The sequence below is a fragment of the Neofelis nebulosa genome, chromosome 2 (assembly GCF_028018385.1).
Source record: "Neofelis nebulosa isolate mNeoNeb1 chromosome 2, mNeoNeb1.pri, whole genome shotgun sequence".
Classification (NCBI taxonomy): Eukaryota; Metazoa; Chordata; class Mammalia; order Carnivora; family Felidae; genus Neofelis; species Neofelis nebulosa.
In genome coordinates this window covers 203,157,673-203,181,892 of record NC_080783.1, presented here as the reverse complement: position 1 = coordinate 203,181,892, position 24,220 = coordinate 203,157,673, and the positions used below count along the sequence as shown (strand labels likewise).

The 24,220-nt window shown below is 53.1% G+C and overlaps 1 protein-coding gene across 3 annotated transcripts in view; it reads left to right on the top strand.

The window, feature by feature from the left end:
* MAN1C1 (mannosidase alpha class 1C member 1) overlaps window positions 1-24,220 on the top strand; it is a 141,724-nt gene that overhangs the window by 85,491 nt on the left and 32,013 nt on the right. For all 3 annotated transcript variants that reach the window (XM_058718572.1, XM_058718571.1, XM_058718574.1), the window contains exons 3-4: window positions 21,933-22,048; window positions 23,960-24,040. In XM_058718572.1, the coding sequence (XP_058574555.1) occupies window positions 21,933-22,048; window positions 23,960-24,040 (197 nt within the window). The remainder of the gene's footprint in view (window positions 1-21,932; window positions 22,049-23,959; window positions 24,041-24,220) is intronic.

The window sequence follows — 24,220 nt, the reverse complement described above, 5'->3', positions numbered from 1 at the left end:
ACAATTTTGCTGAACTGGTTTATTAACTCTAATAGTGGTTTAGGATCTTTTAATTTTTAGGATTTTAAAATTCCTGAGGAATTTTTATGTGTAAGATGATGCTCCCTGCAAACAGATAGGTTTTGTGTGTGTGTGTGTGTGTGTGTGTGTGTGTGTGTGTGTGTGTGTGTGTTTTAACTAGGCTTTGTGCCCAGCGTGGAGCCCAATATGGGGCTTGAACTCACAACCCTGAGATCAAGACCTGAGCTGAGATCAAGAGTCAGATGCTCAACTGCCTGAGCCAGCCAGGTGCCCCTGTAAACAGATAGTTTTACTCCTTCTTTTCCAGTGTGGATGCCTTTTGTTTCTCTCTCTCGCCTAACTGCCCTGTCTGGAATCTTTAGTATAGTGTTAAGCACAGCAGACATCCTTATTTGTTCCTGAATCTAAGGAACAGGATCTCCTCCTAGGGGAGGAGACTTTCAGCCTTTCACTGTTAAGTATGATGTTAGCTGTGAGTCCCTCTTGTTTTATTTATTTATTTTTTTAAATTTTTTTTTTTCTTAACGTTTATTTATTATTGAGAGACAGAGAGAGACTAAGCATGAGCAGGGGAGGAGCAGAGAGAGAGGGAGACACAGAATCTGAAGCAGGCTCCAGGCTCTGAGCTGTCAGCACAGAGCCTGATGCGGGGCTCGAACTCAAAGACCGTGAGATCATGACCTGAGCCGAAGTCAGACGCTCAACCGACTGAGCCACCCAGGCGCCCCGAGTCCCTCTTATTTTAAAGCCTAACTTTCTGAATCCCATGTCTTTCTCAGTTTACCCTATCCAGTAGTTTCCGGGAAAAGAGTACACTGGGAAGAATTGAGGGGGTAAAATATTTGAAACTTTTAAAATCAGAAAATCTCTCTATTCCAATCTCACTCTTAATTGCTAATGGGCTAAATAAAGAACTTTAAGATGACAGTCATTTTTACTCAGAATTTTGAAATTGGTTCATTGTTTCTAGCTTCTGGCATTCCTTATGAGAAGCCTGATGCCATTCTGATACCTGATCATTTGCACGTGACCTGTGTCTTTTCTCTGGAAGCTTATAGGATCTAATCTTTGTTGTCGATATTCTGAAATGTCATGATGATGTGTCTTAGTGTGAATCTCTTTTTAGCCATTGCGCTGGGAAATCAGGGGACCTTCTCAGTATGCAAATGTATGTCCTTCAGTTCTGGGAAGTTTTCTTGAATTATTTCTTTGATTAGTTTCTTCCCTTCATTTTCTCCATTTCTGAAATTCGTACAGTTTGAATGTTAGACTTCCTGAGCCTGGTCCTCTAAATCTCTTATTCTTCTATTTTCTCGCTTCCTCCCTCCTGCTTAAAACAATATATTTTTTGGTTCTGCTCTGAGAAATTTCCTCAAGTTTATATTCCAGCTCTTCAGTTGAGGTTTTTTTTTTTTTATTTCAATTATCAAACTGTGTATTAATTCCCAAGAGTTCTGTTTTATTTTGTGAATGTTCTATTTTGATCATCCCTTTCTTATCTCATGGATGCAACATGTCTCTTTGAGGATATTATCCTGTGTAGTTTCCTTCCCCCTGCAGAGCCTCTGTGTCCTCTAAATTTACTTTCCCTATTTATTTGTGTGTATGTATGTCTAATTCATGTGTTAGTTTTTCCATAAATGTTTAGGGATCCTTGATTGTGTGCTCATGTTAAATATGGGGCAGAAAACAAGATGGATGGGGCTCCAGTGTGGTGACTGGGCTTTGTTGGCTAATGCCTCACTGTCGGGTGACCTGGCAGGGGACTTGTTAATATAGGTTCTTACTTCCTAGGACTGGTCAGATTCTATAGAGAGGGCGTTTCCATTCTTCGACCTAGAGGGTGGACTCCTGGCTCCAGCCTGAGAACCAGGTGGGTAGGAGGGCTAGGGGAGCAAGTGGGATATCCCAGAAACCTTTGCCCAGCCCTCATGCTGTCGGGATGGTGCTCTGTGCCTCTCCCAGGAATCCCACAGTCCAGAGGACCTCTGTCTTACTCCCTTCCATGATTCAAGCTCTACTTGTCTGCTGGAGTGGGAAAGGGACGTGTTCTTAGCTGAGTAGGGGTAGGGAGGAGATCCAGGGGTCTTACTGCCTTTAAGCTGACTTGGAACAAATCCTTCTGTTGTTCCACTTCCAGAGATGCCTGGTATTCTCACCAATTCCAGAGCCATTGGAGTCGTGGATGGAGACCTGGTGTTCGTTTGCTTTCGGCGTAATGGCTTAGATTCTGCTTTCTATCTGTCTCCTTGCCAGCTGCCAGAACTTTGTTGCTGTTGTCTTTTCCTCTGTGTGCTTTGTCCTTGTGGATTAGTGCCTTTTAGAAAAATTCTCACGCCATTGCTTTCGTGGAGTTTCAGGGGAGAAATAGAGGTTAATGCATTTACCCAACCTGCTCTCTTGAACCACAATCTCTTGCACTTACAATCAATCGTTGGGTTCCCTGAGCCTCAACATCATCAACCATGTCAGTGACGTATTGCCACAGCGATGCTGCCTAACAAACGCCCACAAACCTCACTGGCATGCAACAAAAAGTGTTTACGGAGCGTGAGGGTCTTCACGGTTCAGCCGCTCCTGGCTGGATCAGCTAAGTGACTCTGCTGATCTTGAATGGGCTCACCCTCCTGTCTGGGGGGCGGCCGAGGGTGGGCTGATCTAGGAGACCCTGGGCCAAGACAACTGGGCAACTCCGCTCTGCTCCACGTGTCTTCCATTGTCAGCAGGCCAGTCCAGGAATGTTCTCATGGCAAAGGGGCAAGAGAGCAAGGGGAAACACACAGTGCTTTGCTGTCATTGGTTAAAGTTAGCCACACGGCTGAGCCCAGAGTAAGAGGACAGAGCCAGACACCCCACTCGGAGTGGCAAAAGGCGTGGGTGCAGGGAGGGGTGAGTTGCTGGGGGCCACCAATGGAGCCTCTCTACCACCGATGCCCAGGCTTGGCTCTGGAGCGGAGTATCCCTCCCCACCGTCGAGTTTTCTTCTACTAAACCAGGAACCTGGGGTCCTGCCACCCTGATCTATATTCAGTTGACAGAGTCACTCCTTTGCTTACTGCTTGGAGCTGTCCGTCTCTAAAACAGTCGGCAATGATCTCTCCAAAAGAGAAATGTACTCCCCAAGCACAGGCTGGGGCCGTAGATCACAGGCAACCGATTTCATCTGCTTAATTATTTGATTCAATCAGAAGTTGGCTTACTTATTTTCTTGCTTCTCACCTCTTTTTAATCCATTCTGGAAACTGATTATGTCTTTAACACCAACCCAGAGATAAGCGTTTTCAATTGGGAAATGTAATTAGCCAAGGAAAATGAACGGTGGGCACTGCCTTTTGTTAAAGCACCATTAAAACCTAAGTCTGGCCAATACCCATGTGGTGTGAAGACGAGATGCGCCACTTGTGCCTGGAGAGGGGAGGCCCACAGGTGAGGAATTAGGCCACTTGGCATCGTAGCAAAACAGGCTCATTCATTAATTCGTCCATGAGGCATTTCTAGGCCAGTTCCGGGCCCGCTGCTAGAGATGCAGGGGTAAACTGGCCATGTCCGGCGCCCCCAGAGTGTCTGGGGGGAAGGATCTACACATAATCATGATGTACAAAGTGTGGGGCACACAAAGGAAGGAGCCCCTGATTCTACCTCTGGAGCTGCACAGAGCCGGTAACATCGAGCTGGGCCTTGAGGGATGAGCTAGGGCATCCCCGGCAGAGAAGAGTAAAATGGCATTCTGGGTCGAAGGCACAGCATGTGCAAGGGTGTGGCGGTGAGACAGCTCAAGAGCGGGTGCAGAGGCAGACTAGAGCAAGGCCGCCGTGCTAGGGCCTCCGAGAGCACAGATGCGCACCGTGTCCTTGGGCCATCTCACTTTTCAGTTCCTCTCTCCCCCTGCTAAGAGTACCAGGATTCTCCTAAAGTGTGTTGGTAGAAGTTTAAGATATATGACTTTTGAGGGAGACTGAATAATCTTAAACCTGACGGATGGATTCAGGGCAATTGAGAACCACAGATGTGCATTCTAGAGCTTAAGAATCGGAGGGCAGATGTTAAAAAACTAAAAAAAAAAAAAAAGTTGGGGGTGGGGGGGAGCGCCTGGGTGGCCCGGTCACTTAAGCGTCCAACTTTAGCTCGGGTCATGATCTCATGGTTCATGAGTTTGAGCCCCACGTCAGGCTCTGTGCTGACAGCTCGGAGCCTGGAGCCTGCTTCAGATTGTGCATTTCCTTCTCTCTCTCTACCCCTACCCTACCCCGCTCGTGCTCTGTCTCTATTTCAAAAAATAAACATTAAAAAATTAAAAAAAAAAAAAAAAAAAGAAGAAGAAGAAGAAGAATAGGAAGGCAGGGGAAGGGAAGGCATTCTGGGCAGAAGGTACAGCCTGAGCAAAGCCTTGGTGATACGGCACACTGAACTGAGTATGACTGCAGCGTGGAATGAAACGTGGGCGATGAGCCACCCAGGTGCGCAGGACCGGGTCCACGAAGGGTCCTTTAGAGAGCAATTGGAGGCCAGCTCCTTGGTCTCAGCATCTACGATGGGGGGACTGCAGACATGGGGGCCTCCCTAACGCTGCTTGGGCGATAGCTGCCGCTTCAGGCCCCCCTCCTGTGAGTCTTGACTTTCTCAAAAGCTCTAAGTGCTCGGATCAGTGGTCGCTGATCAGATTCGCTTGGATCTCTGCCCAAGACTGAAGCTTGTCTGGAATGTGGTGAGGTGGAGAGGTTACCTGGCCAGGTGGCTCCTGCACCTGGAGAAAGAGAAGGAAGGCCCCCTGCCACCAGGGCCACCACACCTGCGCCTACCTGGTTCCTATTTACCTTAACCTTCAGCCGTCCTTCCAGAGGAAAATTCAGCCAAGGGAGACCGTGAGCTAACGGAAGTTGCCAGGCCTCGCCTCACTCAGAGGCACACACCCACTGTCTACCGGATCCCACCCCATCGGATCCGTGCCCGCTCAGGTGTTGAATGCAATGGCGACCAACACGCGGATAAAAGCAGTTTTATATCCTGCTTTGTTGCTTGATGGCTCTTGCAGCCTCTTTCCCTGCCTTCCCCAGGTGGGACCCTTCTCACTGGGGAGACAACTGGCATAGGGAGAGCACGCCCACCCTGCAGGCACGAAGGCCGTGGTTCCCGCTTACTTGCCATGTGACCTTGGACAGATTGCTTAACCTCACTGAGCCTCGGTTTTGTCATCTGGCGACGGAGATAACGTAACCACCTGTGCTGTAGAGTTCAATGGCATGTAGGATGTCCTGAGCAGGGGACTGTGGCTGTTGTGGGGCCTGTAGGACCCAGCTCAGATTACTGCCCAGGGGACTAGCCAGGTGGCCTTGGGCGCCAGCTGTTTTATCTCTGTGAGCCTCAGTTTCCTCCTCGATGACGTAGTGGTGATGGCACCCTCCGGGTGTACGGATCAAACAGGTGCATTACCGTGTGTGAAAAGACTTTGGAAATGGATGCTTTTTGTCTTTGTTGTTTCTTCTCTGTCTTTCCATAGAGCCTAGTCCGGGGCGCGGATGGTTTTTACTCTGTCAGGTGATTTGAGAGCTCCTCAGAGTCCCCAGCCAAAGCCAGGGAGCAGGCAGGGGGGGAAGGTCAAGAGTCTGTACCCGCTAGCCTGAGAGCCAGGCAGCAGGTCCCCTGACTCCAGGCCCCTGTGGTTGGGGGACAGGCACTCTCCACCCCCGCCCCCAGGCTACAGGGGAAGAAACCCCCTCGGCAAAAGGACATGTAATAACCAGGGTCCCGTTAAAGTCACTGACGGCCAGGTCCAGCTCATCACATCACTCGCCGCTCAGGCCTTTGTCCTGTCTTCCTGTAAGTCTCGGCATCAGTCCTGGGCTGGGAGTGTGGGACTGCTCAGGAGCAGGGTGCGGGGGGAGCCTCAGCCACTGATGGGGGCTCCTGAGCCCCGGCTCCCAGCCAGACTGGCTGGCGGAACACAGCCACACCAGGTTCTCGGATCTTCAAAGGCAGCAAGCGTGTGGCCTGAGCACAGAGACTGGCAGGAGGACACCAGAGCCGGAGAAGGGGGTGGGGGTGGGGGTGGGGGCTGTGCGGAGACATGACAGGGTTTTGATAACAGTGTCTACCTGGCATGTCTGAAAACTCAGGCGTGCATCTTCCTGGCAGGGCATGCAACTTCCTGCTAATGAGTCTTGAGAGGCTGAAGTCATCAGAAGGCTGGGCTGACTCCTTCCCAGGGGAGCTGCCGGGGATGGAAGCCAGGCGACAGCCCCCTCCCCCAGGGGGCTCAGCTATTTGGGGGAGCATCTCTGTTGAGGGACAGAACTAAAACCTGGAGTGAGGTCAGGATCTGCGGGTGGACCCTAGCCCTTGCCCAGAGCTTCTCCGAGGCCCTGGCTGTAGTGCTCCCTCCTCGGCAGGGTCTGTGCAGAGCCCCCTCTCCTTCAGGACTTGGAGAGACGGAAGCCAATGACACCAGCAACGGATGCCACCTCTGTAGTACTTCCTGCTTGCAAAGCAGCCCTCACGTTTGCCGTCTTATTGGGCCTTCGTAACAGTCTGCATGAGAGAAACTGAGGCTCAGAGAGGCAAAATAACATGCCCAAGGTCGTTCCATTTAGTGGGTGTATTTACGTAAGGTAACGCTAGCTGCTATAACAGGTAAACCCAGAGAGCTCAGTGGATGGGGACAGCAGACATTTATTTCTTGCTCATATAAAGTCAAACTGACGGGAGGAGGAAGGGGCTCTGTTCCTCACGATCACTTAGGCACCCGGGGTGCTGGAGGCTTTATCATCTTCAGATTGTGGCACCCAAGGTCACCTTGGCCTTGGAGCATCCCACAGGTGGATCTGGCCTCAAAGTGGTGTGTGTAACTCATGCCCACACGCCATTGGCCAGAACTTGGTCATATGGCCCCACCTAAATGCAAAGGGGGTGGGACATGAAGTTCCGGACTGGGCAGCAGTTTCCCCACAATGGCTCTGCCCCAGCCACGGGGAGTGTGTGAGATTTGTTGGGCATAGGACACAATGTTTTCCTGGAACAGAGACTGGGGACACTGGATCAGAGTTTGATGGGGGGGGGGGGGGGGGGGGTCACTTAGAAGTCAACAAGTGCCCAGTGTGGACTGAGACCTGGAAGAAGACACAGGATGTTCCTGACCCTGTGAGGAGCCTGGATTACACGTTGCCCCAGCCTTTTCCACGGCCTCCCTGTGGCCCCTTCAGTTAGCTTTGAATCTGCACCCCCGTGGTTCCCCACAGCCCTCCTGACAGAGTCCAAACCCTTAGCCTGGCATTCACAGACCTTCCCGGGAGGACTCCAAGTTAGCTTGTAGCACAACTCCCTTTATCCCCCCTCCCCACATATGCTCTGCTCCTCCCTGATCAGCCTCTCACCGTGTGGGGCTTTTGCCCATGCTGTGCCCTCTGCCTGGAAAGTCTTTCTTCCAGTTCTTCACCTTGCAGACTTCTGCTCGTCCTTCCTGATCTAAGTCAAAAGCCATCTATGAGCCTCCCTTCAGCAGAGTTAGCTGCTTAGCCAGCTCTGAGACTGAGAGTTTACTGTATACCGGGCACTGCTTGAAAGGCTTCATAGGGATTAACTCTTTCACAGCCTTCCAAGCCTAGAAGATGGGGAGCCACGCCTCTGAGAGAGACGGGAACTTGGGTGAGGTCACTCAGCTAGCGAGTGGCAGACGGAGTCCAAGCCCAGGTATGCATGCTCACAGCTGAGACTTACCACTGCCTAAACCCCTGTCTTTTATTAGCCCCTGTCACAATACATCATAATTACTCATGTACTTAATAGTTTGCCATCGAACTTGCCGTCTTTCTGAGACAGCAGCTGCAGACTTCCTGCGGGCAGAAGTCATCGCCCATCCATCCTGGAGTCTCCCTCACCACTGTCCCCACCACCATCAGGCCAAGGTCTGGGTGGAGATTTTCTCTCAAATAAATCCCTCGCCTGCCGAGAACCAGAACCAGAAATTCCTCAAGTTATCGTCTGTCATAATCCCTTCCCTGCTTGCCTGTCAGTTTTTGAAAGTTAACCTGAAACCATTTGAAAATGATCTGAGAGGCATAGACCAGCCTTCTCTTTGCATGATTAAGTACGATGGCTTTTTAATGATTTGAGCTGTGCCTTCTGTGGTTTGACAAAAATGGATTACCATATATTTCTGAAAACCGTGCCTCTGAAATCAGATTTTTTCCATTTTCTCGGCCATCCTCACAAACCTTTGCTGAGAATGACAAATACTCTGGGCTTTAATTGTTCAGCTGCACGACGGCGGCACCTCCCAAGTTCCAAGAACTGCTCTCTTCGGGGAAAGCCTTGAAAGGCTCCTGGGGTTCGATCTTTAGGAAATTGAACTGTGTGTTTTCTCTGAAGCAGGGAGAGCTGTCTTCTGGGCTTGGCATATTTGCTGCATTTGTGAATTGCTTTGGCCCCGAGATCCAAAACAGAAGCAGGTTCCCCCCCACCCCCCAGGAAGCACACTCAGGGTTGTCACACCAGGCATGTGGCGTGGGTGGGCATGGGCAGGTGGGGTAAGGGGCCTCTCCCTGGGCAGCCCAGGCACAGACCTTCCTGCTCCCCCTTTCTACCTAACTCTACCTTATCCACGATGCCCACACCTTCAGAGGGAGTATTATCAGTCCATTTGGACGGATACAGACTCGTGGCTCAGAGAGGTTAAGTAACTTGGTTAGGGCCACAGAGCTGGTAATATACAGAGCCAAGTCTCAAACATTTTGACTAGAAGCCTAGGCTTTTTCCACTATCACTACTGCCTCTAAAAAAACCCACAAATTAAATCAAATGAAAGGTGACTCACAGGCACCCCCTGCAGTCCTTTTACATTTAAAGAAAAAAACCTCACTCTACACCGACTAGCGCCAGTCTCTCTAGTAATATGCATTATCTGACATGATCCCCATTTCACAGATGGGGATGTTGAGGCTCACGTGGGTGAAGTAGCTAATGAGAGGTCACACAGCTAGGAATAGCCAAGGTCAGATTTGATTCTCTGCCTACCTTACTCCAAAATAGCTTCCTCTCCCCATCCTTTGTAGGAAATAAAAATCTGTCCCCCTCACCTCAGTCAGGTGGTTAACATAGATCAGTCTGGCAACAAGAAGGCTGCATGACTTTCGGTGTGAAATGTGTGCAAGTATCTTTTCAGCTAAGGAGGGGTGTGTGTGTGTGTGTGTGTGTGTGTGTGTGTGTGTGTGTGTCCTGTTAGATTCTAGAAGGGGCCTAAGAACTGAAGAAAGGGAAGGTCCCTGGTCAATAGAGTGGGGTGAGTCAGTCCTCTCATCTTCACTGGATGCTGGGAGTGCAGCAGGGGGCCCATCAAGGGCTCAATGGCCATCCGGTCATGCCTGCTCTGGCCCCTGCTCAGCTCTGAAGGTGAATTCAGCACATATTTACTCAGAAAGTCCTGAGTGCCCAGCATTCTACTGGGCTCTTTGCTGACTCCACAGACGAAGATGACCAGCCTCTCTGCCTTCTGGAGCTTCGGCCTGTCAGAGAGACAGACCCACACAGAGCCTCCTGTGAGTCAGCCTGGGCCAGGTGACTAGCATGACCAGCCCGCGTCCCCCATCAGGGGATCCGAGGAGGCTTCGTGGAAGCAGGGGTGCCAGGCTGGTCTGTGTGTCACAGTGGGGCTCCTGCGGGGAGAGGCGCCCAGCTCTTCTCACGCAGGCAACGTCTACACCGGAGGGCCGTTGCCCCAGCCCGCAGGCAAGGGGGTGGTCTGGAGGTCGTGTGGCTGTGGGCACCTGCCTGGGACCCTCTCAGACCCTCTGAGCTAGCCAGGGTGGCAAGGAAATGCAGACAGCTGAGTTGAATCCTGATTCCACCCTTCGTCCACCTCGGGAGATTTTCATGGCCACTCGAAGTGCCAGAATCCCCATCCGTGGAATGGGGACACGAAATGTGCCCTCCTCATGGGGCTGTTGGAGGCTCGAGAGAGGCACTGCCCACAGGTGCTCAGCAGCAGGGTATCCGCCTCCACAACGGCTGGTGGCTGTTGCTCTGTCTCTGCCGAGGTCCGTGTGAGCGGCTGTGCGTCCAGCCTTTTACATGCGCGGTGTGATCCCTCGCCCTCGAGATGGTTCTGCAAGGTGGAGTTATTGTTGGTGCGGTTGTACAGATGAGGAAACGGAGGCAGCTAGTGAGTGTGGCTCCCAGCTCAACCCTTCTAGCCCCTTCCCGGCAGCTCGGCCATCCCAGCACCTGGAAGGACCCTCCCCTGGGCCCAGCTCCGTACCAGGCTGTCTCCGCATTCAGTCTGCCATGTGTCTGTTTCTTGGGAGTGAATAGGGCCTCTTTGATTGCCTTTCTTTTCCCCTTTCCAAAAATCATCATCTTGTTATCAGAGGCACACATCTGCGTCTCTTGGCTCTGACCCACAGGCTGTGTTTGCCGCGATCAATGCGTAGCTCTGTGTGGCCGTGATGTATATCCAAGATGGCACTGTGACCCTGAACCTGTGGGCCAGGGAGGGTAGCGGGAGGCCCCCCTGATGGGGCTGAGGCGAGGCAGCTGGCTGACACTGCCCTGCACTCAGGGCTAATCCTTCTTGTTCCGGGACTGGGGAACAGCTGCCCCCCAGCTTGGGGGCATCCCTAGCTGCCTCAGAGCCTGGGCCCAGGTACTCCCTGCCACTTTCCCGGTGGGCACTCGCCGACCAAGATGGATGGCTCCCTGAATTACTCCACGAGGGGTCCCCGCTGCGTCCTCTCCCAGCCACTCTCCACACCACAGCCAGAGGAGCAGCCGGAAGCCATCCATTTCTCTCCGAGTCCTGTAGCCTGGCCCCACCCCCTCACCCTGGCCACTGTCCTCCTCCCTCACTGTGTGTAGTGACCTCCTCTCTGCTCCACAGATATGTCAAGACTCCCCTCAACTTGGTCTGTTGTCTTTGCTGTGCATTCTGCCTGGCCTGTACCCACCCCTTCTTCTGTCCTCCGCTTCCTTCAGGCCTCGGCTCAAATGCCGCCCCTCTCCTGGCCTCAGGCCCTGCTCTCCCCTCCTTTACGACAGGCGTTACTTTGTAACTGGATGTTGTCTGTGTGACGCCTGGTTGCCGTCATTCTTCCCCACCAGACCTGCAGCTTTTGGAGGGTGGAGATCAGGACCGTCCGCTCCCCTCTGTGTTTCCTGAGCACTCAGAAATGTGCTTTTGGGTGAATAAATCAGTCTCGAGCAAGCGACTTCATTCCTTGAAGCTTCAATCTTCATCTGTAAAAGAGGGACAATAATAGAATTGTCACAAGGTTTAAAAAAGATGTGTGTGAAACATATGGCCCAATGCCTGGCACAAAGCAAGTGCTGGGTCAGTGCTGAGTGCGGTTATTTTTATTAACCCCTGGCGAGGAAGGGGTTGGTGGTTGGCGTCGAGGAGAACTCCACACTCCACAGGCAAACCTTTGTGGGGTGCTGGCCCTTGGCAAAGATCTCAGGGTGTCATGGGATTGGTCTCTGCCCCCCCACCCCCACCCCCAGCGCCTCACACCACACATCAGCCGCCTCTGGCAAGGGACGCTTGTCAGGGAGGCTTTCTCATCCGGGAATGAGGCCGTGGGAGGAGGGCATCCGATCCTTCAATCAGCAAGTCCCAGCGACGCCTTGACTTGGCTTCGATTAACCAGGCTGAGATTCAGCCCCGAAGACACTCACTGCCCAGGATGGACTGGAAAAAGGGACACAGGTGACACGGATTGCCATAATGACAGTTGAAAGAAGTTCTTTTGATGAAAGTGTTCAGAGGAAGAAGACCCCAGATCCAGGTGGAGGAATCAAGGATATCTTCATGGAAGCAGCAGCATTTTCTCTAGGACTTAAAGTAGACATTGGACTGGGGAGTGTGCAGAGACATTTGGGGTGAGAGGAGGGCATTCCAAGCAGAGGTAGAGCTTGAGTAAAGGGCTGGGAGCCTAGAAAGAGGGGACCACACAGTGTAGCTGGAGTATGGAAAGACTATTAAGAAATAAGGCTGGGGGCACCTGGGTGGCTCAGTCGGTTAAGCGTCTGGCTCAGGTTATGATCTCACAGTTTCATGAGTTCAAGCCCCACATCGGGCTCTGCACTGGCATCTTGCTTGAGATTCTCTCTGTCTCTCTGCCCCTCCCCTACTTGCACTGTCTCTGTCTGTCTCAAATAAACTGAAAGAAAGAAGAAAGAAAGAGGGTACTGTATCAGTCAGTCTCTTCCAAAATAATGCTGGGGAACAATTATTCTACAATGAGTGGCAGACAAGGAGTGTTTTTTTTTTTTTTTAAGGTTTATTCATTTTTTCAGAGACAGAGACAGAGCGTGAGGAGGGAGGGGCAGAGAGAGAAGGAGATACAGAAACCGAAGCAGGCTCCAGGCTCTGAGCTGTCAGCACAGAGCCTGATGCAGGGCTCAGACTCACAAACCGTGAGATCATGACCTGAGCTGAAGTTGGACGCTTGACCAACAGAGCCACTCAGGTGCCCCTAGGAAGCGTTTATTTCTTATTCATATAGTTGCAGATAGGCTATCTAGGCTGTGCTCAGCTGGGTCCAGTCTGCTCCATCTGTCTCTCACCCTTCTTGGACCAGTGGCTGTTTGAGATTTGTTCTTCTCACTGTGGAAGGTAGGAGTGCAAGAGGGCAGGCCCAACCATGCAAGCTTATTTCAAACTTCTATTCAAGTCATGTTCACTAATCCCATTGACAAGTCTCACAGCCGAGCCTAAAGTCAAGGGCACAGTTTAATTCCCCACTCACCATGACGCCAAAGCAAATTACATGGGCAAGACCAAGGTTGATGGGCCGGGGATGTTTGCTTCTCCCATGGAGGTGAAGGGTGGGTACAGAGCAATCTTCTAACTTAACAGGTGAAAGCCAGGTCGAAGCCAGTGTGTATGGAGGGACTCAGCAGCTGCCCAGAGCTGCGGCTGGACTTTAATGTCTCTCGGGGTGAGCAGCAGAAGGCTCCGTCTTTTCCTTTCCCGCCAGTGAGCATTAAGTGTGTTGAAAATGCCGCAGTGCCTGCCCAGCTCCTATCCTGCCTTCCTGAGGGCTCATGCCTCCTCCCTGCCTGGCATGAAAGCCATGCTAGTCTTTCCTGCTGGGCCAAGGAGGTCAAGGATCTGCAAGGGATCCTAGCTTTGCCAGCCCCGAGGTGGCTTCCTCTGCTGGAACTGAGCCTTACGATAGCAGGCCCACGCACTGAGCGCCTAGGTATGGTGCGCTGGGTATATAAAATTCTCTTGGATTGAATGCCTGCTGAATGCTCTTTGTGCGCATTTCTCTGAACTGGCCACACCCTTCTAAGAAGGAGACCTTATTCCCATTTTCCTGAGGTCAAGTTAGTTGCCCAGGATCCCACAGCTGGGAAGGAACTAAGCTAGGATTCGAACGGAGCCTACAAGGGTGTATGGTCTGGAAGGTGGTACCTGGTCACAGCTCTGCCCTGAGCTACTGAGCCACTGTGTGACTTTGGAGACACCACTGTAGCATCCTGGGCTCCAATTCCTCTGTCTGCCTTTTCTTCTCTTCGAGATGTCCTGAGATAAAAGCAGCTCCAAACTCGACCCTCAGCACTGTCAGAGGGAGTTTTAAAAGACAAGTTTCCCGATCGGGCAGTACCCTCAGCTCTTACTTAAAAACAAACTAATACGACATTAACGTCTTTAAAACAAACCCTGTTTTCCAGTGAGGAGCCCTGTCCAGTAGACTAGTTCAGTGAACCATGTCTGGTCATCCGTCACATTGACCCTCATTCAGCAGTCGGCCACAGCAAACGTCCTCCGGCCTGTTACGGCAGCAAAGCGTGACGTCTGTTTGGGAAGGCTGGAGGAAGCCATTAGTTCCACCAGGGCCGTGATGTCTGCACATCCCCATTTTGTCCCCGTGACAGCGTTTTCCTTGAATAGCTGGCCACTGCTGTGTATGGTGTGTTTTCTCCGAGGCCAAGAGCCCTTTTAAAGTGTCTGAGGATCTCCAGGAAGGCGCTGTGAGTGTTTCCACTAGCCGTGCATTCATTCAACAGCCGTCTGCTCTCGCCTTCTCTGCGCCTGGCCTGGGGATGGATGTCCGGGCCACTGGGAAGATTCAGATCCAGCCAGTGCCCCCTGGGATTCACAGGCACGTAGGATGTGGTGCGAGCAGTGCCGTGACCAAGGGGCCTGCGGCAAAGTGGGGCAGGCTTGCACAGGAGGGAGTGGGCAGGTCTGCTTGGTGGCTCAGGAATTCCTGAGAGAAGACCCCACGCTCCAGCCAAGGCCAGGACAGAGAGGAGGTGTTCACCAGGCCAACTCGGAAAAGGAAGGTATCCCGGGCATAGGGACCCATGTCAGCAGAAACCCCATGGCCTTCGGGGAGCTCCTGATGACATCATGTGGGTAGAGCATCACGTGCCCAGAGAGCAGCAGAGAGGCTGGTGAGGCTGGACCCACAAGCACCCAGTGCACTGTGCCCAGGGACTTTGAATGTGATTAGGGCATCGAGGGCCTAAGAAAGGCAGTGGCATCATCAGATCTGATCATCTTTTATTGATTCACTCCTAGCAAGAGCGTCCTGTTGAGTGCCAGGAATAGCTCCTAAAAAATATCTTTAGTCCTTCCAGAGGCTCCAGGAAACCTCTGCCTGGAAACACACATCCTCTGAACACAATTTTATGTGATCCAGGAAATAGCCATCGTGGGAAGATTCAAGAAAAGTATTATTCCTGAAGGAAAAAGAACCCTCCCAGACCTGACAGAAATGCAGAGGTCCTAATCCCTAAAAGGATTTCATGCAGCCAGAAGATGTCACCATCCAAGATGCTGTGATTTTAAACCATGCACTTTGGGGTAGCGGGGATATCATTTCCATCATCCCCGACACCCACAAAGCAGAACGTTCCAGTCGCTACTGCTGTATAACAAATTACTCCAAAATTTGGTGGCTTAGGACAATTCTTTTATTATGCTCACAGATTCAGTGGGTCAGGAATTCATAAAGGGCACAGTGGGTACAGCTTATCTCTTTACCACTGTGTATGCGCCCTCAGCTGGAAAGGCTTGAAGGGTAACTTGACAGGTGGAACCCACGCGTGTGGGATTGGTGCTGGCAGTTCAGAAGGGGCTGTCACTCAGAAAGCATACACATGGCCTCCCCATGCGTTCTCTCCTTGTGGGCTCCATTGTCCTTCCTCACAGTATGGTGGCTTGTTCTAAGCACCAGCGTTCCAGGAGACGGGAAGTGGAAACTGCCAGTTTTCTTAAGGTCTGGGCCTAGAAACTAGCACATCGCCCCTTCTGCTTTATTCTTTTGCTCCCGGTAGTCACAGAGGTCGACCCAGATTCAAGGGGAGGATCCTTGGGAGGAGTCCTTCTCATGGGGTGGGGTGCACTGAGCCAGCCATGTTTGGGAATTACAACCTGCCGGACAGCCACACTGAGAAACTGAGAAAGCTTGGAAGCTGAGAGAGAAACACTTGTGTTGTTTCTTTACAGATTAAGAAAAGTCTCTGTGGATTATGTCATCAAATTAAATGCAACCATTAGAGTATGGCTCTGGGGATAGTGCAGTAATAGGCTATGCTTTGGGTGATTTTTTTTCCTTCTGAGTGTTCTTCCTGGAGCTTATGTTGCCCGGCCTGACCCATTTCTCTTTGCTAATACAACATCGCATAAAAACCTCATGGTCATTAAGACAGCAGAGTCAGGAGAGGGGATACAAACCCTGTCTAGCAGCCCAGGGTTCCTGCCCAGGCAGTCCTGGGGAGTGGGGGAGGGAGGAGGTGACAGGAGCCGGGGGCCAGTCCCTTACAGAAACTGACCCACGCACAACAAATAGCTTCGCACAGGACAATGGTGTGGACACACACAGCCACCCTGGCTGATCTGGCCACAGGCTGGTGGTGAGGTCTCCTCTGTCTCTTGGCACCCGCCCCGGAATAGATAGCTAACCTGCCCCGGGCGTGGTCACCACAGACACCTGCATGGTGGGCTCAGTCTGTTCAACCCAACACATTTATCTTTACCTCTGGGTGCCAGACCAGAGCCAGGCACTGCAAAATGTGAATGAGCCACAGCCCCTGCAGACCCTCCCCACCCAGAGTGATGGGCCTTTTATTCTCAGATACTTAGCAGGCACCTGTGATGGGTTGGAAAGTGTCCTGGGCAGTGGAGGGCAGCAGTGAACAGAACAGGGCTCTCCCCTCCTATGTTCCCTTACAAGAAGATAGTAAACGGGGAAGCAGATCCACACATGATGTCTCTGGGATAAAGGTGCTGAGGAAGAATAGAGAGGCAAGGGAAAAGCGACAGAGGTGTTGTTGTTGTGGCAGTGTGATGGAAACTGCCAAGGCCTAACAGGGAGCAGGCTTGGAGGGCTGCAAGAACAACATGCGATAGGGGTGGAGTGAGAGAAATAGGGAGGGGGAGTGGGCGATGAGGCCGAGAGGAAGCCGGGGCCAGATCACAGGGCCTCAGAGTCCAATGGGAGCCATGGGAGGGTTGTGAGCAGAAGAGTAGCACAGAAGGACTGGCATTTTCAAAGGATCTTTCTGGCCGCCACATTGAGGATAGATGGGTGGAGGTGTGGGGGTGGGGGACGCAAGGGTAGAAGCCCAGGGGCCGGTTAGAAGGCTCTTGGAATAAATCCAAGAGAGAGAAGAAGGTGGCTGGACCCAGGGGGCAGCACGGAGGAGGTGAGAAGTAGGTGGAGTCTGGAAGTGGTGCAGAGAGCCACCAGGATTTGCTGAGGGATAGGGTGGAGAGAAGAGAGATGCAGAATCAAGGGCTGGGGCACTGCTCTTGGGAGGAGGGGCTTGGCATTAACCACTGTGGTTGAGGAGTAGGTTAAAGATGAGACGCCTATGGTCTCCCGGGGGTGAGGACAAGGTCCTGGCTGGGAGTTGACATTGGGGAGTCCTCAGCATGTAGGTGGTTATTGAACTAAGGGAATGAGGGAGGGCAGAAAAGAGAAAAGGCCCAGTGATGACGGAGCCCATCCATAGTGGTCTGGCGACGAGGAGGAACCAGCAGAGGAGACTGGGAAAGTGCAGATACAGGGTTAGAAAAAGAGTGGTGTCCCGAAGGCCACGGTCCGCTCAGAGCAAGCACGATGCCAGGGAGAGTAAGTGCATCCGTCAGAGATGGACCATCCTGGCTCGCTGCCTTTCCCACTTCCACTGGGAAGCTATTTCTTTTTTTTTTTTTTTCTTTTTTTTTGGGGGGACAGAGAGAGACAGAGCATGAACGGGGGAGGGGCAGAGAGAGAGGGAGACACAGAATCGGAAACAGGCTCCAGGCTCCGAGCCGTCAGCCCAGAGCCCGACGCGGGGCTCGAACTCACGGACCGCGAGATCGTGACCTGGCTGAAGTCGGACGCTTAACCGACTGCGCCACCCAGGCGCCCCGGGAAGCTATTTCTTGAGCCGGAGATGAGTCTTCTGCACCCCGGAGCCCTGCTCTTCCGGAAGGGCAGAGACACATAGCTTGGCAATTCTTTGTGGTGCACCGAGAGTGGGGCAGCTCTTGTGGTGGAGATGGGGGTGCACAGAATGGGGGCAGACAGTGTGGGCCTGGAGGAGCTCCTGAAGGTTTTCTCAGGGGAGGAGGGTCCAGGGAGGGCAGGACCTCACGTAGACCATGGAATGGCGTTCACAGTGGCTTCCTGAGGGTGGTCTCTAGATCTCTCCAGGCGAAGGTGGGGTGGGGAGGCCGTTCCTAGCAGTCTGCGGAAGAGTCACAGAGGTAGGGACATCTAAAGAGGCCACAGGGAATGGTGGGAGGCCTGCTTGGGTTGGGGACTCTGACCTTTGGGGCTGCTTGGAGACAAGGTGCAGAGTTGGTGCAGAGAGGCAGCGGGAACCCTTGACCCCAAGGAGCTCGCAGTCAGTTAGAAGGTGAGCAGAGCCCCAAGGTTCAGCACGAGGGTGGTAGACACACGAGTGGAAGCTGTCTCTGCAGGAGGAGCCTGGCTGGATGGAATCAGGGAAGGCTGCCAGTGGGAGGTAGAGCTTGGAGAGCGTGTGGGCTGTGAGTGTGGCCAGATGCACGGAACGGCTTCCTGGCAGAGAAGAGCACGCGTGCCAAGGTATGGAGGCAGGAGTGTGCAGCACGTGTCCAGGAAGCAGCGCTTGATGGGAGAGGAGATGAGCCGGATCCTTTGGAGTCAGACCCAAAAGGTTTCACCCCCACCCCCACCACCCCCACCCCCCCACCCCCCACACCCCCCCACACCCCAACCTTATTGCATGGGCACTGGGAAGCCGTTGCAGCTTCCTGAGCTGAGGAGGGACACAGCTGGGTCAGGTCAGGCAACAATGTACAAGGTGAATTTGAGGGGAAGGGGAGGGGTCCTGGAGGTAGGAAGACCCTTTCAGAGGCAGGTGCCCACCCGGATGGGGATGTTAACGCCCCAGCAGCAGACACAGGTAGGACCGATGTGACACTTTTCCTTTAGGTTGGGCCAAAGGTTTTGTAAGCTGCAGCCTCATGCCGCACTGCCCTGTGGGGCAGGGAGGGGCTGGTAACGCAGGAGCACCACAAGGCCTCGGTGACCCCAGACGACTGTGGAGGGGCTGCCCAGGGCCAGTTGAGGGCAAGGAGGGCCACGCTTCTGTGTGTTGGGTGAAGCTGACATGTACCTAACACTGTGCCAGCACCTTTCCATCCACTGCCCCATTTAGCCCTCCCGGCATCCTTAGGAAGTAGGTCCTACTGTCGTCCCCATTTTGGAGATGAAGGACACAAGACTCAGAAAGGTACAGTGACTTGCCTTGGCACACAGATAGTATGTGATGGAACCAGAATTTGAAGCCACATCTCCCTGACCAGGCAAGTGTCTCAGGATGCGCTACGGGACCCAGGAAATAAGAACAATGAACTAATTTGTCAAGCACTTAACTCTGTCCCAGGCATACACAGGTGTCTTTATGAGAAAGGCCAGGCACTTATATGATGCATTTATCTCAGCTCAGGAACCTGCAGTGGCTCCCCAGTATCTAGCCCAGTGGCCCTACCTCACTTTACAGAGGAGGACTTTGATATTTGGAACAGATGTGTGGCTGGCCCCAAGCTGGGGTTTGAACCCAAGGGCTGTGTTCTTTTAACACACCTCACTGCCTCCTGCCTGGCAGGTGGGGGGGGGGGGGGGGGGGGGAGGGGAGGGGGAGGTGTCCTTTGTGCACAATGAGCATTCAGAGCTAGAAGTGGGAGAGTGAGCCAACCTGGAATCTGCCTCAGGGCCAAGGCCAGTGGAACTTTCAAGCTGGCTGCCTGCCTTTTTGTCCCCCTTCGGCTCTGTGCGTCTAAATCGAGTGCCTATTCTCTGAGTAGGGTTGTGTGTTTCCCCCTGGGGAGCTGCCCCAGGCCGGCTGCAGGTACAGATAGAGTTGAATTCAGGATTGGGCCTTCTCTCTGGCCCAGCCTGGCCGCCGGGTAACCTCTGGCCAGGAATGAAAGGCTTTCCAATAAGTGCCTTGCTGGCCTGCAGCCCGGCTGTGTGGTAGGTGGGGGCCCGGGTGAGAGGTCAACCAAGGAAGGATACAGGAACCTGAGAGCCGGGCAGAACTTTGCCAAAAGCTCCCTTAGTGAGCTACCTTCTCAGCCGGGGCCTCCGGAGCATTTGGGAAGGAGAGCTGGTCACGAGGAGCCCTGGCTGCCCTTCTGGCCCAGCCTAGACCCTTGGGCTTCTGAGCTCAGGCTCAGCCCAGGGAAGGAAGGCCCCTGGGGTAAAAACACTGGGCAGCTCAGGGCAGGATTCAGAAATCAGACACCCTGGGTCTCGTCCCCTTGGCCTTGGGCTTCTCTTCAAGCCCTCCCTGGTCAGAGCGGCCTCCTGTCCCTTGGAGGGATAGGGCAGGGTTATCAATCAGATCCAACTGTTTTCACAAGGAATTGAGAGAAGTTGGGTTCCGCTCTGCCTTTGATCTAATCCTGGGTATGTCCCAACCCCTCTCTGGGGGCCCTCTATGAAATTTAGGGGCGGGGCAGTGGGATCTTAAAAATCCCTTCTGGCCCTTAAAAAATCCGGTGTGAGGCACTGTGGTGTAACAGGAGGGGGCCGTAGCTTCAGAGCCAAGAGGATGGACACCAGCTGGTGCTCCGTGGCCGGGCACGTCTCAGCATCTGTGCATCTGGGGCCCGTGGGCGTTCCCATGCCCCACTGCCTCTTCATCTGACGGTAAAGCGTCCCTGTGAACCGGGTTTGGCCATTGACAACCACAAGGGAAGTAGCCAGCATAAACCAGGAAAGATCAACTTTGTTTGGCTTGGATATTTCCTACCAATCCTTCAGTGTAGGAGGAGTTGACGTTCTAGAAATTCACTTCATCCCCAATACCAAAACCATCTTGGGATGCCTGACTCTGGATTGGGGAGCCCTTGCTTCTGGAAGCAGATTCTAAAGCCTCCAGCTTTACCCTTCTCCCAGTTTCTCCTGATCTCCCTCTCATCCTTTTCCAGGCCTAGGAAGGTGGTGGTTTGAGTTTCAGGAGTCTCTGCCTGCAAAATCAACACAAGTGAGTAGTTAGAGAAGCGCTAATTAAGGAGATTAGAGGCTGACTCTGAATGCAGGTGTGCCCGCAAAGCCCGAGCTCGTGCTTCAGACTCAAGTGGGGCTCAGCCCTGTGCGCTCCAAAGCTCCTCCAGCGGGGAGGTGGAACCTGCGGTCCTCACTGAGCCTCTTCAAGGCGGAACTGTCAGTCCTCCTGAGCTACATGCCAGTATCTAAAGGATTTGCTGCTACTTTACTTTAAAGGAGGCAGCTGTCTCTTACAGGAAGCCCTCCAGATGGCCCCAGGCACATCGCTTTCTCCCTCCTTTCTTCCTTCATGGGACTCTACACTCAGGCTCTGGTTGTGCCACGTGGGGAGGCCTTCCACATCACTCTCCTGCCCAGCCCGTGGTGTGGAGAGCTGCGATATTTTGCACCAGTATCTCAGCCCTTACTCCCCAGGATAAGAATCTAAGGCCCAGTAGCAGGGGCCAGGCCTCAGAACTTGCACTTTCTGGACTGACCATCCTAGAGTGGCCACAGAACCTTTGGTTTGTGCATTTGTTTGGTTTCTTTGCCCAAACATCCCCCCCCCTTTTTTTTTTCCCAAATGGAAGTAGGTTTCTGGTTATAAAAATAATCCATGAGCCGAAGAAGTCAAAAGGCACCTGTAATCCCAGCACTCGGGAGGTAACTGTTGAATCACATCTTGCCAGACTTAGTTCTGTGTAAGCTCATCCACATTTGGCATACAATAAAGAAATTATATTGTGTTTGGTTTTTTGTTTGTTTGTTTTTTTTTGCAACCTACATTTTTTAACTTAACAGATCCCATGGACATCTCCCCAATAAACACAGGCCGACCTCACCTGCATGGATGGCTCCATAGTTCTATTTTATGTTTGAGCCACAATTTATATAACTAATCCCCTATTGTTGGATTTGGAGTTTTTTCCCAACTTTTCCCCATTGTATATGGTACTGCAACAATAAATACCTTCCCAGATAAATATCTGTGAACACTTTTTTTTCTTTCCTTAGAATAAAACAAGGAATAGAATTGAAAAGTCAGAGGACTGGCATATTAATGAAATGCCAGTTCACCGTCTCCCCAGTGTCACAGAAAAGTGGTGGGTGCCTGACTGGCACTGATGGTGGGCTTGCTGGCAGATATGGGTGGACTGAGGTCTGGGAAGTGGTTCGGCCTGTGAACTTGGTGTTCCAGGCGGCTGGCCCCCGGCCACTGCCCCGAGGAGGAAGCAGCCTGGGGTGGGCAGAGGGGGGACGCTTGCTCCTGGACTCCCCTTCAAAGGCTGGTGGTATTGGAGCCTCCCTGGATCGTGCCTGGGCCAGCCTTGGCCTCGGAACCTGCCTAGGCGTTTAGAGGGGGCGTGGAGAGTGGTAGCTTGTGCGGCTGGGGATGGAAAGGACAGGAATGAGCCTGGGTCATGCCTCCGATCTCTGTGCCTACAGGAGGCCTCAGCGGGGCAACCATCATTGACTCCCTAGACACTCTCTACCTCATGGAGCTGCAGGACGAGTTCCAGGAGGCCAAGGCTTGGGTTGAAGAGAACTTCCACCTGAACGTGGTGAGTCAGACACCCTTGGGGTGTTGGAGCCAAAAGGGGTCCAGAAGGGCAGTGGCCAGCTCCACCCGGTCACTTCTGAGACCCAGAGACTCTGGCCCCAAGCTGCACAGCAGAGCAGTCCTGGAACTGGGGCTCTGCCCTCTCTGCTGAGCCCCCTCTCCTAAGACCCGCCTCAAGGTGGCGTTGAGCTCTGGCCGACCCAGGAGTATTTACCAGCCTGTTGTCCCCTGGGAGGGAAGACAGCCAACGACCCTTCCTTCCCCTCCGTGGGAGGTGGCAGGCACCCAGGAAGTCCCTTCTAGGTTTGAATCTGTCACACAGAACAGTAGCAACAGGAGGGGAGAAGTGGTGTATCTGCTCTGAGCCGCTCTAACCTGGAGCCCCTAGCTCACTCCATGCCGCCCTCTAGAGATAGGTGAGAGGCTGAGGAGCCATCCGGATGATGGTAACAATGACAATGACTAGTTCACGGGCTTGTTGTGAGAGTTAACTACCATGGAGGGTTACAACAAGCATTATAACACGGTCAAGTCTGATATGGATGTGAGGGGGTGTCCTCCTCCTTCTCGTCATCATCAAGGTTATTTTGAGGCATGTTATGCCTTCTGGTAGTCTGCGTGAGAAGGTCAGAATCCTCCCATTTCCCACTGTATGGAATGGGAGAAGGCGGGAGAAGGAAGGGGTATCTTCATAGGCCCACCTTGTCCCTGTGCAGATAGTGGATAGAGAATGGGCATCAGGCAGCTGCCTATGGTGCCAGGTGCTGGCAGGTTCGGGGAGCCTGGGGACATTCAAACAGGCGGGGGCAGGTTAAGGAGGGTCCTTGGAAGAAAGCAAGATGGGGTCACATCCCCTCTCTGAGCCTTGGCTTTCTCACCTGGAAAACGGGAACGGAAACCTCGCGGAGCCCTGTAAGGCTGAAAGAGAGAAGAGCTTTTCAGGTGCTGTGTCAGTGGAAAAGCTCTCCCAGATAAAGGGACAGTCATCGTTGTTGTCGGCAGTAAAGGACAGTGATGTGGGGAGCGCTGGGTGGGGGGGGGCAGGGATGGTAATAGCAGACCCCTTTAGGGAGCCACGCCAGGCACCGCGTGTGTGCCGGGCGGACGTCTCACCTGTACCGCTCAACGCCCCGTTGCCACCTGCTCAGGATGAAGAGCCTCGGGCAGAGAAAAGCTAAATATCTTGCCTGAAGTCCCAAAGCCAAGTAAGAGGCCGAGGTGGGATTTTAACCTAGATCTGGTCCTTGGCATGGTGCCCCAACACCCCTGATTCGCAATCCAGACCTAAGAAAGAAAACAATGATTGAGGCAAGTGTGGACATGCCCTGAGGGCTACAGAGCTGAGGCTGAGGATTGCTGATTACCTACAAGTACCTTTCTGGCACCCCTCCCTCTCAGCCTCGGCTTTGTCCCATTTGCCCCAAAACCTCCTGGGAGAACCTTCCCCTCCCCCTGCCGCCTCAAGGAATGGCCGCCCTACCGTCCAGCTAGGCCAGGAGTTCCCTCAGGAAGGGGAGGTGGCTGGACTAGAGAATCTGCCTCCCCTCAGGCTAATCTTCAGCCCACAGCTCCCCACCAAGTTCTCCAGCTCCTTGGAGAACAGCCAGGCAGAACTTTGCTCTGATGGCCTCCGGCAAGGGCTGGGGAAGAAAGCCAAACCTGGTGTTTATTTGCAATGCTGTCAACGAGCTGTGGTGGCCTGCCAAGCAGGTGTCGATGCCTCTCAACTTTTGCTCCGAAAACCACCACCCAGCGAGGCCCCAGAGCCCAGCACAAGTATGGCCAGATCAACGGGGGGTGGGGGGCTGCAGCCAGAGTGACCTGTCTCAAGGACCTGGCTGTCCCTGGGAGCCCTGCAGGCACCTCACAAGTGTCCCCCGCCCCTGCCCTCCCCTTTCCCGCTGCCCTGCAGAGTGGAGAAGCATCCTTGTTTGAGGTGAACATCCGGTACATCGGGGGACTCCTCTCAGCCTTCTACCTGACGGGAGAAGAGGTAAGTTGGCCCTTGGAGGACCCCGGACCATTCAGGTGGGAAAAGGCTTTAGAGAACATCCAGTCCTGCTCCCTCATGTCACGAGTGAGGAAGCAGGGATTCAGGGGGATTTGCCTGGGGCTGCCCATGTCCGCCCAGCCTCCACGGTGCCACCTGCAGGCTCTCTCTCTCATGTTTCAT